General features: G+C 39.9%; 1 protein-coding gene across 1 annotated transcript in view; it reads right to left on the bottom strand.

Annotated features, from left to right (window-relative positions):
• SDC2 (syndecan 2) overlaps positions 1-14,575 on the bottom strand; it is a 99,509-nt gene continuing 84,934 nt past the window's right edge. Inside the window, exons 2-5 of the mRNA XM_066578367.1 lie at positions 9,874-9,985; positions 8,153-8,295; positions 5,532-5,646; positions 1-2,418 (exon numbers count right to left, since the gene is read on the bottom strand). Coding sequence (XP_066434464.1) covers positions 2,255-2,418; positions 5,532-5,646; positions 8,153-8,295; positions 9,874-9,985 — 534 coding nt within the window. The 3' untranslated portion in view covers positions 1-2,254. The remainder of the gene's footprint in view (positions 2,419-5,531; positions 5,647-8,152; positions 8,296-9,873; positions 9,986-14,575) is intronic.

Below are 14,575 nucleotides of genomic sequence, written 5' to 3'. Positions count from 1 at the left end.
TTAGGCCACATGTTTTTATTTAGTAGTGTTTATGTTCCCAAGTTACATTTTAGGTCTATTGATGTAAGACTACAAAATTACCATTAATTTTTTTCTGTGCTTATAAAATACCAACTTTTTTTTTGTTTACCATCATACACTCTAACACAGTCTGCAACAATTTACATGGAATCATAGGCACTTCAAAGGCTTAAAAAGACTTTACAATTTAAATGCATGGTGAAAACGACAAAAATTGCTCTCAAAACTTAGTCGTACCTTCAGAAAAAGAAACATAATGGGAAGGAGTTTGTACAGTGGCCATGGACTTCTGCAACTCTGTCAGAATACTGTTATAGTCTTTGGATTTGGCTCATCCCCATTGTCCATGCCAGGATTTAAGCATCCTGTGGCTTTCTAACTCCCGAAGAGTCTCCTAATATCTCATTCTGGTTCATCATATATGTAATACATTTGCAGCCAGATTCACCCGCACATCAGTATATGCAATGTATGACTGGCCCACTCCTGTACAGGAGTCGGTAAAGGTGCATCCACTCCTAAAATGAAATGAACTGATCATCATTTCTAAGGCTTCTTTTATAAATTGGAGAGAATAAGTTTCCATTTCTGATTATTTTAACACTAAAAAACAACCCTTTAAAAAGGACACTATACTTTTTAAAGGGAACGGACCTCAAAAATGTATTCAGCAATTAATCACTGCCAGAAAAAAGGTGTCGCAAAGACAAAATAGAAGTACCTCTCTGATATCTACACTCCAGTCAAGTCTACGGCTATAATCTTCATTTCTACACCCTGTGTTACAGCCATAGACTGAACATAGACATTAATGTTAGTTATTCAACAAGTGCAAAAAAAAAAAAAGCATGTGAGCTGAAATTTCAAACCAGAGAAGTTTTCCAAATCTAATTTAAATAGAAATTAAGAAAAAAAAAAAAAAAAAAGTGACAAAAAGTTGTACTAACGGCTGTCTGGAATCTGGTGTTGCCCACTAAGGAATGCTGGCACTAGGCGAGTCATAACCAAAGTGGACAGATCAATTACCAAGCTCTAGATCCGCTTTTTAAAAAGATAATTGGTGAGGCTCCCAACCCCTCAACTCTACCGATGCCATATTCTAATTTGGAAATCAATAGGCAATGACTAAAGTTAGGACAAAAAAAAACCAAAAACTTAAAGCAATACATTTTGAAAAATTCCAAACCATACTACTAAACTAAAGCTGGTTACACAAAACTGTATACAAAAATATATAGCTTCCCTTTATTCCTGGATTGAAAAAAAAAAATTAAGAATCTTTCAGGAATTATGGGAAGAGAAACAGACAAAAAAAAAAAAAAAGTCTTCACCTACAGGATCTACAAATTTGATTTTTTTAAACTCTTGTAAGAAAAAAAATTGTATTAAATGGGTGGAAAATGACATTCTCTCCTGTAAACCTTAGATACAACGTGAGTACTGCAGAGGACCCTAAAAATTAACGAAAACTAATCTCATTTAAGAGAAAATGCACCTTTAAAGAGTAGCTTACTACTGTAAGTAACAGCTTGTATACAGATATTTCATTTCTTTTTTACACATTAGTCAGCATAAAATCGGTCAGGAAGTACACTGAAAAAAAACAGAAAAACAAACAGCGTAGTGTAAAAAATTGAATATCATTACACAGATTTATACAGATTTTTTATGTTTACATAGGAAGGAAAAAAAAAAAGTACATTTACACTATACTGTATATCCGAGTTCTAAGACAATTGCACCATGACAACTACTAAAAGGCATTTATTTGGAAACAGATAAATTAATGAAATAGAACTAAAATTTTTGAAAGATTTGAGACATGCGAAAAATATTCAACAACCTTTCAGAGACCCGATGAGTGAAAAAGAAACTGCTTTTTGTCTATTTTTTTATGCATAAAAAGGTCAGACATTTTGGCGAATACCTAATGGTCTTAGAAGAGAATACTCTGCCACTGCTACTCACTCAAAAATGAAAGAAATTTGTTTCACTTTTATTATTAAAGTATACATGAAAAGAATTTTCATTTTTGTTTTTTTTTGTGTTTTATTTTATTATTTTTTTTAAATACAATGGGATTTTTTTCTCATATCATAAAAGGTGCCTCCGAGGCTCTTTAATGAAAAAAAAAAAAAAATGAAATCTTCATTATTCTATGCAAAAGCTTTATTTAAAAGAAAAACAAAGAAGTTCAGTGATCTCATAAAAAGAGACACTATAGTAGTAGATTTTATGCATAAAACTCTTTAGTTGGTGCCTTTTGGTAGACAGCGCTGGATGGTTTTCGTTCTCCGAGGTCGTAGCTGCCCTCATCCTTCTTTCTCATACGGTAAACCAGCAGCAAAATTAAGAAGACTGCAAAAAGGAAGCCGATGCCGCCACCAGCAATGACCGCTGCAAAAGGAGATTAGATAGGTGTTATGTCAGAAGGGGCATTGGTCCAGTGAATACTGAAGGTTTATCCTTTGAGTTGCATGCAACGATTACCCCAATACATGATAGAGTACAGAGTCAGCGGGCTTATTTTCTGCAAAAGTAGTCAGCCAACATGTGCATATACAACCACTCGGTTTTAAATGCAAGTACTATGAAAAGACCATCCCTTGTAAGTTATGGGTTGTAACTAGAGATGAGCGAGCATACTCGCTAAGGCACATTACTCGAGCGAGTAGTGCCTTAGCAGAGTATCTCCCCACTCGTCTCTAAAGATTCGGGTGCTGGCGTGGGTGACAGGTGAGTTGCGGCGGAGAGCGGGGGGTGGGGGGTGTTAATCTCCCCTCCGTTCCTCACCGCTCTCCCCCGCCGGCCCCCGAATCTTTAGAGACGAGCGGGGAGATACTCGGCTAAGGCACTACTCGCTCGAGTAATGTGCCTTAGCGAGTATACTCGCTCATCTCTAGTTGTAATATTTTAGGACATTGGAACTAAGCAAGACAAAACATGCATACTTATCCCCTTCGTTATCATATATGCACAGGATACACCAATAATGCCAGAGGTGGGAGAACAAGGGTCCATAGAGGACCATTCGACAATTCCTGCTAGAGACCTTCATATAAGTCAATGGAGAATTGCCTTTCCATAATCCTAACAGACAAATCCTCCATGGACTTTTATGGGGAATACAGACTGCATAAATTAACAGGTGTCCTCTGACTGCCACTCCTGATTCACACTTGCAAAAGGAGTATTTCTAAAATATTCTTGAATTGTGGACATGTCTTCATTGACTCCTATGAAGAACACAGCGAGCATAAATTGGCAAACAGGTGGAGAGACCTCCATTTTTCTGATAGAAAAATGTCTTAGGGCTGCCAATTGGGCATTTATGGCATATATTGTGCATTTTCTGTGACTGTTTTAAATCTGTGTGTATTTATGTATAAAAAATAAAATCTGCACGACTATTCCCAATTTTAAAGTTTAACTTGTGTAAGGGTTTGTTCGCATCATTCCGTTTGGAACCTCCAATGCCAATTTCTGATAGAAAACAGGACGAAATAGCAGCGCCATTATGTCCTGTAAACTCTGGCAAAATGCTGAACTGCTAGATGGAAATAAAAAAAGACCCCATTATAGTCAACGGGGATCTGTTCGGCACAGTTTGGCTCCGCCATAAGACGGAACAGTTTGGCCCCCTGAAAAACCTTCTGCTTGCTGGTTCCACCCTGGCTCTTAACACTCCACTAATTGGAGCAGCCTTTGGGTACTTTTATATGGGCCAACAGTTGTCCCGGTGGACATTAGACCCTACAAGGCAAGTGAGCGACAATCACAGTTGCTAGGTTTTTAGCTCACCTAAAAAGCAACTGTTGGCTTGTGTAAACAGGCAGTCAATCTATGAATGATTGTCTGCTTACTCTGAATCGAAGTAGATGACTGGAAGACACTTCCGGCATGTTCCACCTCCATTCAGTGAGTGATCATTGTTCCTGTTTAAAAGCACAGGAGCAATAATCATTGTCACTGAAGCACCCGACAGCCGTTCCAGACAGTCCCATATAAAGGTACTGCAACCCCTTGTAAATATCAGGGGGAGAGCGAGTGTGAAGAGGGGGAGCGGGGTGAAGCTTAGCAAAACCACTCACAACCCTGAAAAGACTAACTCTGTACCTACATACATTAAGTGGTTAACCTTTAGTCAGAGGAGTGGGCTCTGAGCTTATTCTATGCAGGGGAGAGAGAGCAGAGACACTGCCTGCTCTGCACATGCTGACCTTGTGTCCTGCAGAAAGGGACAGAGCACTTATAAAAATGTGAAGACATGCTAAACTGGCCCTTCTTGACCAGAGAACTAGGCGGGCAATAAGTCAAGACTGGGGTTTTGTTTTTTTTTAAGTTTAAAAAAACAAAACAAAAAAAATAAACTAAAATAAACTAAAAAAAGTAATAAAAAAAAAAAAATAATAAAAATCTATATATGGTGTATTAAAAAAATGTATGAGTTTGATTGCTCAGTGTGTTCTACATTTAATGTGCTCTTGGGTATGCCCATTTAACGCAGAAAAAGCCATTGTTAAGCAACTGAAAGGGCAAACACTGTGGCACAGAAAGTTATCTTACCATGCTAAGTCAAGTTAAACTTTGCTATGTCCATTCCATCATGGCTTAGCATTTATTTCTTATCAAGTTAAAAGGGATTGTGACAATATGTACAACTGCTCCCAGAATTCGAGTCTCAGGATGAACAGCCGATTGCCCTGAGTACCACTGTAGGCACTCTGACAATCAGCAGATTTAGCCAAATGAAGCTGCAGTCCACCACACATTTTTTATGCAGCAACTGCTATAGGGAAAATGTAGATTATAGGACAGCCATCCTGTAATACCGGTAAGAACGGCTCTCCTTCTGAGTGTCTATATTCTGGGTCTGGGGAGATTCCGATAAGGGAAACCCTCCCTTTAACTTAGGGGTAGCAAAGCATTTCAGGCTTGCTTTTTTTCCCCTTCTTATCAATGACCTATATTGTATAGTTTCTATTTATAGGACATATTATAGTTGTACGGATACTAAAATATATAGGGGTTACCTAAATATATGTCTACTAACAATTTAATATGGTCCTTTCTACAAAAAAAATTAAAAAAAGTCTTTCAGTTTAATTTTGCATTTTCTTTTAAATTTAAAGTGCCATTTATGGTTTTTCTTAAGTATGCCATCAAATTATGCCTGTGCTTAAAATTATGAATAGGCACCTGTTCAATAACAAGATGCAGCCCCAGGGACCTTTGTCAGGTCTTGAGCCAACTTCATAGTGATGCCAGCCAGTGATCTCCAGTAAAAGGGAGGATTAAATGCCAGGATTGGAGTTTTGCAGTGAGTGAGGCTCTCGGGAGGGTTTTGCTTTTCTAGGATTATGCTTGGTCAGAAAATCTGGATGAATTTGTATAGGGCTAGTATGCATTGAGCCAAACAGGGTGGAATTCAAATAAGCAGAATCTTTTTGCCTTTTTTTGCAGCTTTAACACAATTTGAGCAGTAGACACATTCATACCCAACAACATACCTGCAAGTACTTCTGTTCTGTGGAATAGGTTCTCTGACTGCTTCTCTGTGTACACATCTACCTCACTGCTGGGATTACGTTCTAAGAGTTTTGTATCACTGGCTTCCTCAGAATCCTAAACAAGAAATGCATATTGGATTATAAAAAGGTGGCCAGCTTGTTAAATTTTCTTACATGACAAGGTGGCTGATGCTAGTTTACCGGCACAAAGGTTGTTGGCCACTTACATTTTAAACACTTAAGTATAAGGTTAAAAAAAACAAAAAAAAAAACACAAAAGATACCAAGGCAAAGATTTGAAATAAGAGTTCTCTAAAATTAAAAAGTACTTAAAACTAACCCCATGTCTTTAAAGCGTATAAAAGGCTGTCCTTGGCATATTATAAATACACAACCCCCGCCCCCCCCCCCCCCCCAAAAAAAACCAAGCCCCTAGGAGTTGTTATAATTTTGTTTGCAAAATTTAGCATGCAGTTTAACCTCAGGCAGATACGCAAATGATTAGAGTGGTGGCTTGATTAGATGAACAGTCTCATGACCCGAGGCCCTAGAAGTGGCTACATAGTGGACGTCTTTCTTTAAGCTTCTGTAGAGCTTGTTGACCACTAGACAGCTCTATGATGCAATCAAAGATTTAATTCGCCGAGTTGGAGAGGGGGGCACCATCGTTAACGGCCGCTGTATCTAAACCATTTCCAGGCACTTGGCTGAAGAACATTTGGCCTCCCGGCGACCATTAAGTGTACTGACTTTGCTGTAAACTGAAGAGACTATGGGTGGGTATCAGAGTCATGAATGACTAAACTGGACTGCTTACAGAGTGGAACCGAGTTGTCTTCAGCAACTAATCTAGGTTTAGTTTGGGTACTGATGATGACTGTTTGGAGAGCTAGGGATGAGCGCCTCAATAGTACAATCACACACATAAAAGGTTCACTCTTTTCCAACAACTCCGTTTTTTGTCATAAGTTGCTTAAAACTCAGCACTGTGGGAGCAGGTCCGTTGTTATGATGGAAGAGCCAGTCACTCGATTGTGATGCAAGCCAGACTTACGACTTTTTTGCACGAGTGCTTTGAGCAGTGGAAAAGGCAACTAAAGCTTATGACTGTGCGCGGTTTGTATAAAAAATCAGCAATCACAAAATGGACAAAAAAAACATACAAAAAAAACCTCAACAACTTGTTGGGAAAAATCACTAAAGCTGACCACAACCTTCCAAGAGTGTAAGGTGGCATACCGCCTCAGAAGGGTTCGGCAGACATTCACCTAGCAACAGAACACTCAGTCAACCAGAAGATTCCGGTTTCTTTTGGTACCAGCTCCCACCACTAGTATTTCTTTTGCAATCTCTCACTAAATACAATACCCTGGACTCCTGCAGAGCATTGACCCCACCTTACTTCCCAGGTTTTTCCACTAGTCTCAGCAGAGGTGTAGCTTGAAGCTGTAGGGCCCAATGCAAAGTCTGTAACAGGCCCCCATAATCATCATCTATACTACTGGTCTTCTCATGGCTGAGGCCTAAACCTGTCAGATTATAAGCACCATAAATTAAAGATATGGTGACTATAGTTTAGGTGACGAAGTCTGTGGAGCCTCTTTTCTTAACTGGTTTCCTGTTGAAGTTGGTATGTGCACATCAAGCTTGACTCTTGTCAGAAGGGAGCGTGCACACCTTCCCGTTAATGGCCTCAATGCAATGGAATCCTCTACATCCACTTTAGTTACATCCTTAGTTGTGTCTGCCTCGCTTTTAAAAGTTAGGGCGTATTTACATGGATGACTAACGTAGGTCAGTGAAAAACGGACCTCTTTACCGGCGATGTTCATGCATGTATAATGAGTTTTTTTTTTTTTTGTTTTAAGCTAAAAATGGGTTTCCATCAGGTTAATGCACGTTTTTCCAGGTGCATGGGGGGGAAAAAAACCACCACATGTGGCTCCATTAGCAAAATGCTTTAAAAACTGATTGCACTTGCATCGTATGCAACTGTAATGAATGGTCTTCACACTCCTATAGAAAATGATGGGCAATTCTTTAGCAAGAATTGCCTAAAAATAGAACATGCAGCAATTTTTCTAACTCAGATTATTGGTCCAAGCGAAAAATTGCTTGTGAGAATTAACCCATTCAAATTTATAGGTTCTTTTCCCATGCAAGATCTGTTCATCTCAGAAATCGGTCAACTTGCATGGAAAAATCGCCCATGTGAATATGGCCTTATACAGAGGCTACAGACATTCAAGAGTAAATGGGCTCTCCTTATGAATTCAGCGCACTGATAAAACAAGAGTAAGGAGTCATTTTGTAAGAAAAAGGACTGCCTTTAAGAAAGAAGAGAAGTCTGATGTAAATAACCCAAGATCTTCACATAAAAGGACAGGTCATTCAAAAGTTTTGCATTACTACACTAAAAAGCAAATCACATGGCAAATATCGTTTTATCATGACTCACAGATCACAGAAATAGATCAAAACCAAAACATAAAATGAAAAATTAGAATGAAAAAAAAAGAAAAAAAAAAGAACCCCCCCCCCCTCCCCAAACAAAAAAACAAAACCACCAAAAAATACAACCCCCTCCACCACCAAAGACACAGGTAGGGCGTCAAAGATACCTCTGGGTTTGCGACTATGCTTGTTTGCATCTTTGGTGTAGTACTTTCCACTACTGGAGCATCACTGGTTGGTGGATTTTCTGGAAGAGCTTTAACGGTCATAAGTTGTACTGCAAGATCTGGGTCGTCAATGTCTTGATCGCCTGATAAGAGATTACACATAAATGTTTTAAAAACTATGTTCATGTAGTTTTTCTTTGGGCTTTGTAGACCTTTAATACAAAACATATCAGACTCTAGAATTTGATAGAAGCTACCTAATAGTTTGTCTCTTCACACCCAGTTATACTTTGGGAATAGGTCTGAAAAATTAGAACATCGTTCCGACCCGCTTGCTTTCATTCACAGTAAATGGGCCTTCGTTCATAGATGGACGGAGTGTTTACACGGAATGATACAGTGGAACACCAACAATAAAGTCTGCATGAAAGATCTAATTAGTGATTTTCTCACTGCATGCGTTCACAATGCACATTTATCATGTAAACTATTTAAACTAACGAGTAATTTGTATTGAGCCCTTTTACACTGCAGGATTAGCATGCAAACCGTTGTATCATCCATGTGTTTTATTGAGTCAAGTAAGTGAACCCTTGTGTTAAGTCCATTTACACAAAATCGCTCAAAATTCATCAGAAACTGACAGTTTTAAGCAATAATCTTGCATTAAGGCCCATTTAGACAACGATTATCGTTCAGTTTGCTCTAAAGCCATCTTCTAAGCGATAATCGTGTCTAACTGCACTGACATCATGCAGTTTTCGTTAAGCCATCGCTCATCGTTAGCTTTCATCTTGCTGAAAGACAACAATGAGCCTTATCAGGGATTCACAGCGGGATACAGCTGATACTATTGTTTTAGCTGTATCCCTCTCCGTGATGACAGGCTGGGTATGGAGAACACAGCGGTCCACCCATCTTGTCTTCTGCATTCTCCACTCGGAGCTTGGTTACTAATAAATTTGTTTTTCTCGAGAAAGATTGCTCCACGAGTGTAAACCATGCGCCAAAAGATAAATTTTTTCCACTTTCATGCTTCTCTATAAACACATCTTCTGAGGAGTTAAAGACTACACAAGCATTGCTTAAGACCCAAGTATACTATCAACCCATGGTTAGACAAAATTATCCATAAATGGAAGCGCGGAGTATGCAGAAGACAAGCGGGGCCACTTGTCTTCTGCATCCAGCTGTTCTCTGCTCAGAGTGCCCAGCTGGTATACAGCGGTGCGCTCCGTGCGGGGTATGCAGAACACAGCTGGACCGCTCTGTTCTTCATACCCCGGCTGTGTTCATGGAGCGGTATACAGCTGAAACAATAGTATCAGCTGTATCCCGCTGTAAACTGATAACTGATCACTAATTTTCAGCATGCTGGAAGAGAAAGATCAGCGACTCGTTAACGAAAACTGAAAGATGTCAGTTAGACCTAAATATTCTCACTCAAAAGACGGCTTTAAGCGATTTTTGAGCGAGAATCGTTGTGTCTAAACCAGCCTTTAATGAAGACTGCAAAAACTTTTGTTCATGTGTCACTATTAGAAAAACACTGCTACCGTATCTTCGCCTATCTTCCATTCTTCTACTAATTACAAACGAAGAAGGTTAATGCATAAGTATGGGGGCAGCAAGTTACAAATGTCAACGCATATGCTCAGTAGCTAAATAAGGTCAGTTTTTTTAACATTTTAAGGAGCATTTTTTTATTATGTGAACTTTACCTGATCCTGAACCAGATGAGTAGTCATCATCATCAATAGGATATATTCCGGAGGATTCTTCAACTGAAGTGTTGTCGATATATAAGTCTTTGTCTGATGTTGTGGCCACCATCTGTAAAAATCAGACAGGGACATTGTAAGTGGTTGTTAAAAAAAAAAAAAAAAAAAAAAAAAAAAGGAAGTTTTCCTGTAGCGTAAGAGCTCCTTCACATCAGGGCTAGGGGTTTCCATTATCCAGCTCCGTTCGGGAAGAAAGAACACAGTAAGACCTTGCTGAACCAAACGGTCATATCACTGCTCTGAACAGGGCCAAATGGACTTCCTTGACTATATTGGGTTCCATTTGGTTTTCGTCTGTCCAAATGGAACCTCATACCCTAATACTAGTTGCCTTCCTTAAAAAAAAAAAAAGTAAGGGCTCGTTCATATCAGTGCCAGAGGTTCTGTTAAGGACAGCTATAGCCCATTTTTTCTGAAAAACAGGGCAAAAAAAGAAAAGTCAAAACCAGCAAAATACCGACCAGCTGGAAACTAAATAGACGACATTAGTCAATGGGGTCATTTCTGAACCATTCGGTTAGAGGTTGAAGCTTTCCTGCTCCCTGAACGGAAACAGCTAGTACTGATGTGAACGAGACCCAAGACAAATACACTTCTGAATGTTAATAAAGCGGATGTCAGATGGAGAAATGAAGGCGTTGGTTGCGCCCCAAGGTAGAAGTCATAATCACTTATCTTCTACATGAATACATTTTGGAAATTGCTGAAGTAGAACAATACTTCATTCATCTTACAGTGTACTTCTGCAAGTAGCAATTGCTTTGTTATTGGCACAATCAAACAAATGAATCTATAAATGTCACGCTGTGTGACAGCACAGAAAATAATTAAAGCCGACAAGCCTCGGCACCTATGTGGATTTAAGGGAATAATAAAATAAAAAAAATAAAAATCAGATTTACTTTTTTTGCGAATCAATTAAAAAGCCTCTTAATCTCTGGTCTGACTGCTATAACAAGGTCTAAACAAAGGCTGCACTATGCCCAGAGGTGCCAATTAAAAGGGAAACGATAGATAAAATGCAGGCTACTCCCATGTAAAAGCTCATGAAACCTGTCAACACTTGTGGAGTTCACACACTAGTAGAACAGATGGGCTCGCCTCACTTCCTTCACAAAGTTTGGAGGTTTCCAAGTGATGTCACTTAAGTAGGAGGGGTAAATAATCCATAGGCGCCACGTGCTATAGTGTTGGAGGCTCACGGACCGCAGACATTTTCTCATTTGCAGTACATTGGGGTGGGATTATACGGGACAACTATTGTTCGGATCGTCGCTGGAAAAAGTCCCTACAGTGGGTTGTTCATGTAGAAACCGCGGTTATTGATGTACTTTTACACAGATCTTCATGTTTGTGGTCGCATAACGCCCCTGTAAAGTTTATCTTTCAGCGACTAGCCAATAAACGGTTACCAGTTTACACCAGATGATAGTCAAGCAGTGACTATTTTTAGGTGAGCTGAAATGAAGCAATAAATTACTGTAGGTTTAAAAAAAAACAAAAAAAACCCCCAAACCCTATTGCTTACATTCACTTGGCTATATACCCTGATTGCGATGAAATAGTGCTCAGACATGAGGTGTAGTTCAGTTGTCCTGGCAGCGCAGAAATACCATAAACTGTAATGCTGAGATACTAGTTACTGTACTTAATGTACAACAATGCACTTTTCTCGCAAAAAACGAATTGCGGTCCCAAGAAAAAAAAAAAAAAAAAGCACAGGTTTACAAGTGTGATAAACTCAGAACAAAATCGCCGTCGCCCATGGAAATACACCCCAATACACATTTCCAAGGTTATTTTGCTACATTCTAGTGAAATTGTACGTTTAAAAAAAATATTCACAATTCAAGCAAATCCTCACCAAGCGGTTTGGTGGGCAGGCCATACCCTCTGCTGGCCTGCGTACCTTCCCAAATGCCGCCCCTCTCTGCCACTGTGACATGGAGATGTCCTCCACATCATTAACATGGTGAACAAACTCCCATGTATGTGCCAGACATTCCCGCCAAGCCAGCGCACGCGTAGTTGAGTCTACTGCATCTGTCCACAAACTGTACAATGTCCACAATGTCCATGAACTGCCCATGTAGCGGCTCCAAAGTTCCCGAAACATGTGCAAGAGTTTGATTACAGTGAAGTGGAGGATGTCTCATGTCACAATAGCAGAGTGTCCAATAAAGGCCCAGAAAAATTCCCTCCGCGCTCCAAGGGAATCGGGGGGGGGAATAAAGTTTACCACTGCAGCTACATATTAATAATCCACATGTGGTATAGCATAAAGTAAAAATTTATTGTAATTTGACAATAAATATGTGCTGTGCCATTTGTTTTATAATGTTTGAAAGAGGCACATGAAGCGCTGAAACACGTTGCATTAGGATTTTTTACTTTATGCTACTCTGCTCGGCGGCTCTCTGGATACGGATGGGATAAAAGACCACCATCGTCAATACCCAGCAAACATGGACTCTGGGTGCTGGCGGGTTGTCCTTGCTCGGAACTAGGTAAGCACTCCATCATATGCATTGAATGGGGTACCATTTTACGCCAAAGACGCTGTTCAACTGTCTATACAAAAGCAGAGAGGGACAGCGTTTGAGTAGGTACACGGGCCAGCAAAGTTGGTCAGGCCAGCCCACCATAGAGACTATCCAGCCTGCTAACCGGACCGCTTACCATGGATCTGTATGCAGTGCGGACAATGTGAATACCTGCTTTTTAAAAGGTTTGATTTCAGCAGGTGGTGTAAAAATAAATTTAGAAATGTGCATTACTTTGTTGCTTTATTGATGTAGATTGTTTCATAGCCACAGAACTGATGACAGGTTCTTTTTAAGACAGCCCATGAACATGAGATTAAAAACACCCATCATGGTGGGTGCAATTGATGGAGCAAGCCACTACCAGACATCTCTGGCAGCAGCTTATCTCATTAGAAGAAAAGGATCGGGCAACTGCAAGCCAACAGCCGATCTTTATTTGCCCAGATGTTGGACATCAGAGAAGAGCCCGGAGACTGCCATACACATTAGATGATTGTCCGATCCCGCCACAATTACGTGGGGAGGAGGGGTTCAAGCTGCATCTATGGTCTACGGTCACACTAATTGTGTGGAAGAATAAAAAAAATCACGCAATGACAAAATGATTGTAATACATTTTCCATCAATGTATGCTTATTTAATAAGGACGATTACTTTGGTAGTTCGTAATTCTCTCGTCTCCCCGGAGTATATTAGACCCAATTACCAACTTCATCAGACGAACGTAAAGAGAAACAAAAATAGAAGCAGCGTTCCTTCTAGAAGACAGACAGTGTAGGATTAAAGAGGTACTATAGTACCTGACAAAATAGGATTAATTACCTTCATTATCTCATTACTTCACGATCAAACCATCACTTGGCAGATCCGACCCTACCTGTGCGCCTTTGTCATGCCAGGCTTTGACACTCAGAACAATGTGTCGCTTTTACTAGCTGCTCCGCGAAATTAAAAAGTAAAAAACAAAATACCTACTTGAATTACTGGGCAATCTTATCAAAGTATTGCATGCTGGGTGATAAATATGGCACATCTTCAGGAACTTTACGCCACCTATTGGCTGTCTTAGCTATCTGCGCGTGTAAACCGAATAATAACCAAGTCATCTGCATTAAAATGCAGTCAATCATTGCAATATCTTGCCCCATGTAAAAGGACCCTTAGTGTTGCATATGTTGGTGCATTTAAAGCGCCACCCCTTCTCAGCAACGGCATGCTGCCTCGTCGAGCTAGGGGCAAAAAGTGCATAACACACAAATGTGGCGCAAGGCAATGTTGGGGAGTTCTGTGCAAACTGAGAAGAATTGTGGCCCATTTAGCTTGAGAACATTCCCCTATCTTTCTGCAGTGCATGATAAAGATGGAGTCTTGTAAAAAGACGTTGATGATGACCGTTCTATTGTAGTAGACATGATAATGAATTAGTATAAAATGTCTATCGATTTGCACTAGACGTATTGTGTGTTTTGTGACTTCAGCCTAATGTGAAACTCTGCTGCATAAGGAAAGAGTTAAATCACAGTGTTATATGTTATTGCTTGAGTGTTCTCCCAGTCCTCCCCATCCCCCACACAGAATCTTCTTGAACAAAGAGATATTTACTTTCAGTTTCACATTCGAGCACATGTTTGTGAGACAAAGACTTGCTTATACATTGGACTTGAGAGAAGGTGGGCAGGAAGGGGGGGGGGGATTCTATATGATCCGACAAATGAGAATCCTATATGTTACTGATGTAACCTGTTGCCCGCCCATGTTATGCTGTACAATAAAAGGCCCTGTCTGGCTGTTTCTGGGCAGAGAGCCATTTTGGATATGAGGCTGATAGCTTGTGTCTAATTTGCTCCACGATGTGTGCACACGATACAATTCGGAAGCGACAAAATACCCCGAAGCCTGCTGGAGAAAACCATGATCCAGATCACGATACATCCAATAAGATCCACGAGATAATCCCCCTATACACACCAATGTATTCCACGGCTGAAACTTTAATACATGGATCAATACTTCATGACAGTGGAATTGTGTGGCATGTGAAATGATGAGGGTCATGCAAAGGTTTGTCAGGGAAGACTGTCATTCAGCAATTTACA

This window comes from Eleutherodactylus coqui, chromosome 9 (genome assembly GCF_035609145.1).
Source record: "Eleutherodactylus coqui strain aEleCoq1 chromosome 9, aEleCoq1.hap1, whole genome shotgun sequence".
Taxonomy (NCBI): domain Eukaryota; kingdom Metazoa; phylum Chordata; class Amphibia; order Anura; family Eleutherodactylidae; genus Eleutherodactylus; species Eleutherodactylus coqui.
This window is presented reverse-complemented; position numbering and strand designations above follow the sequence as displayed.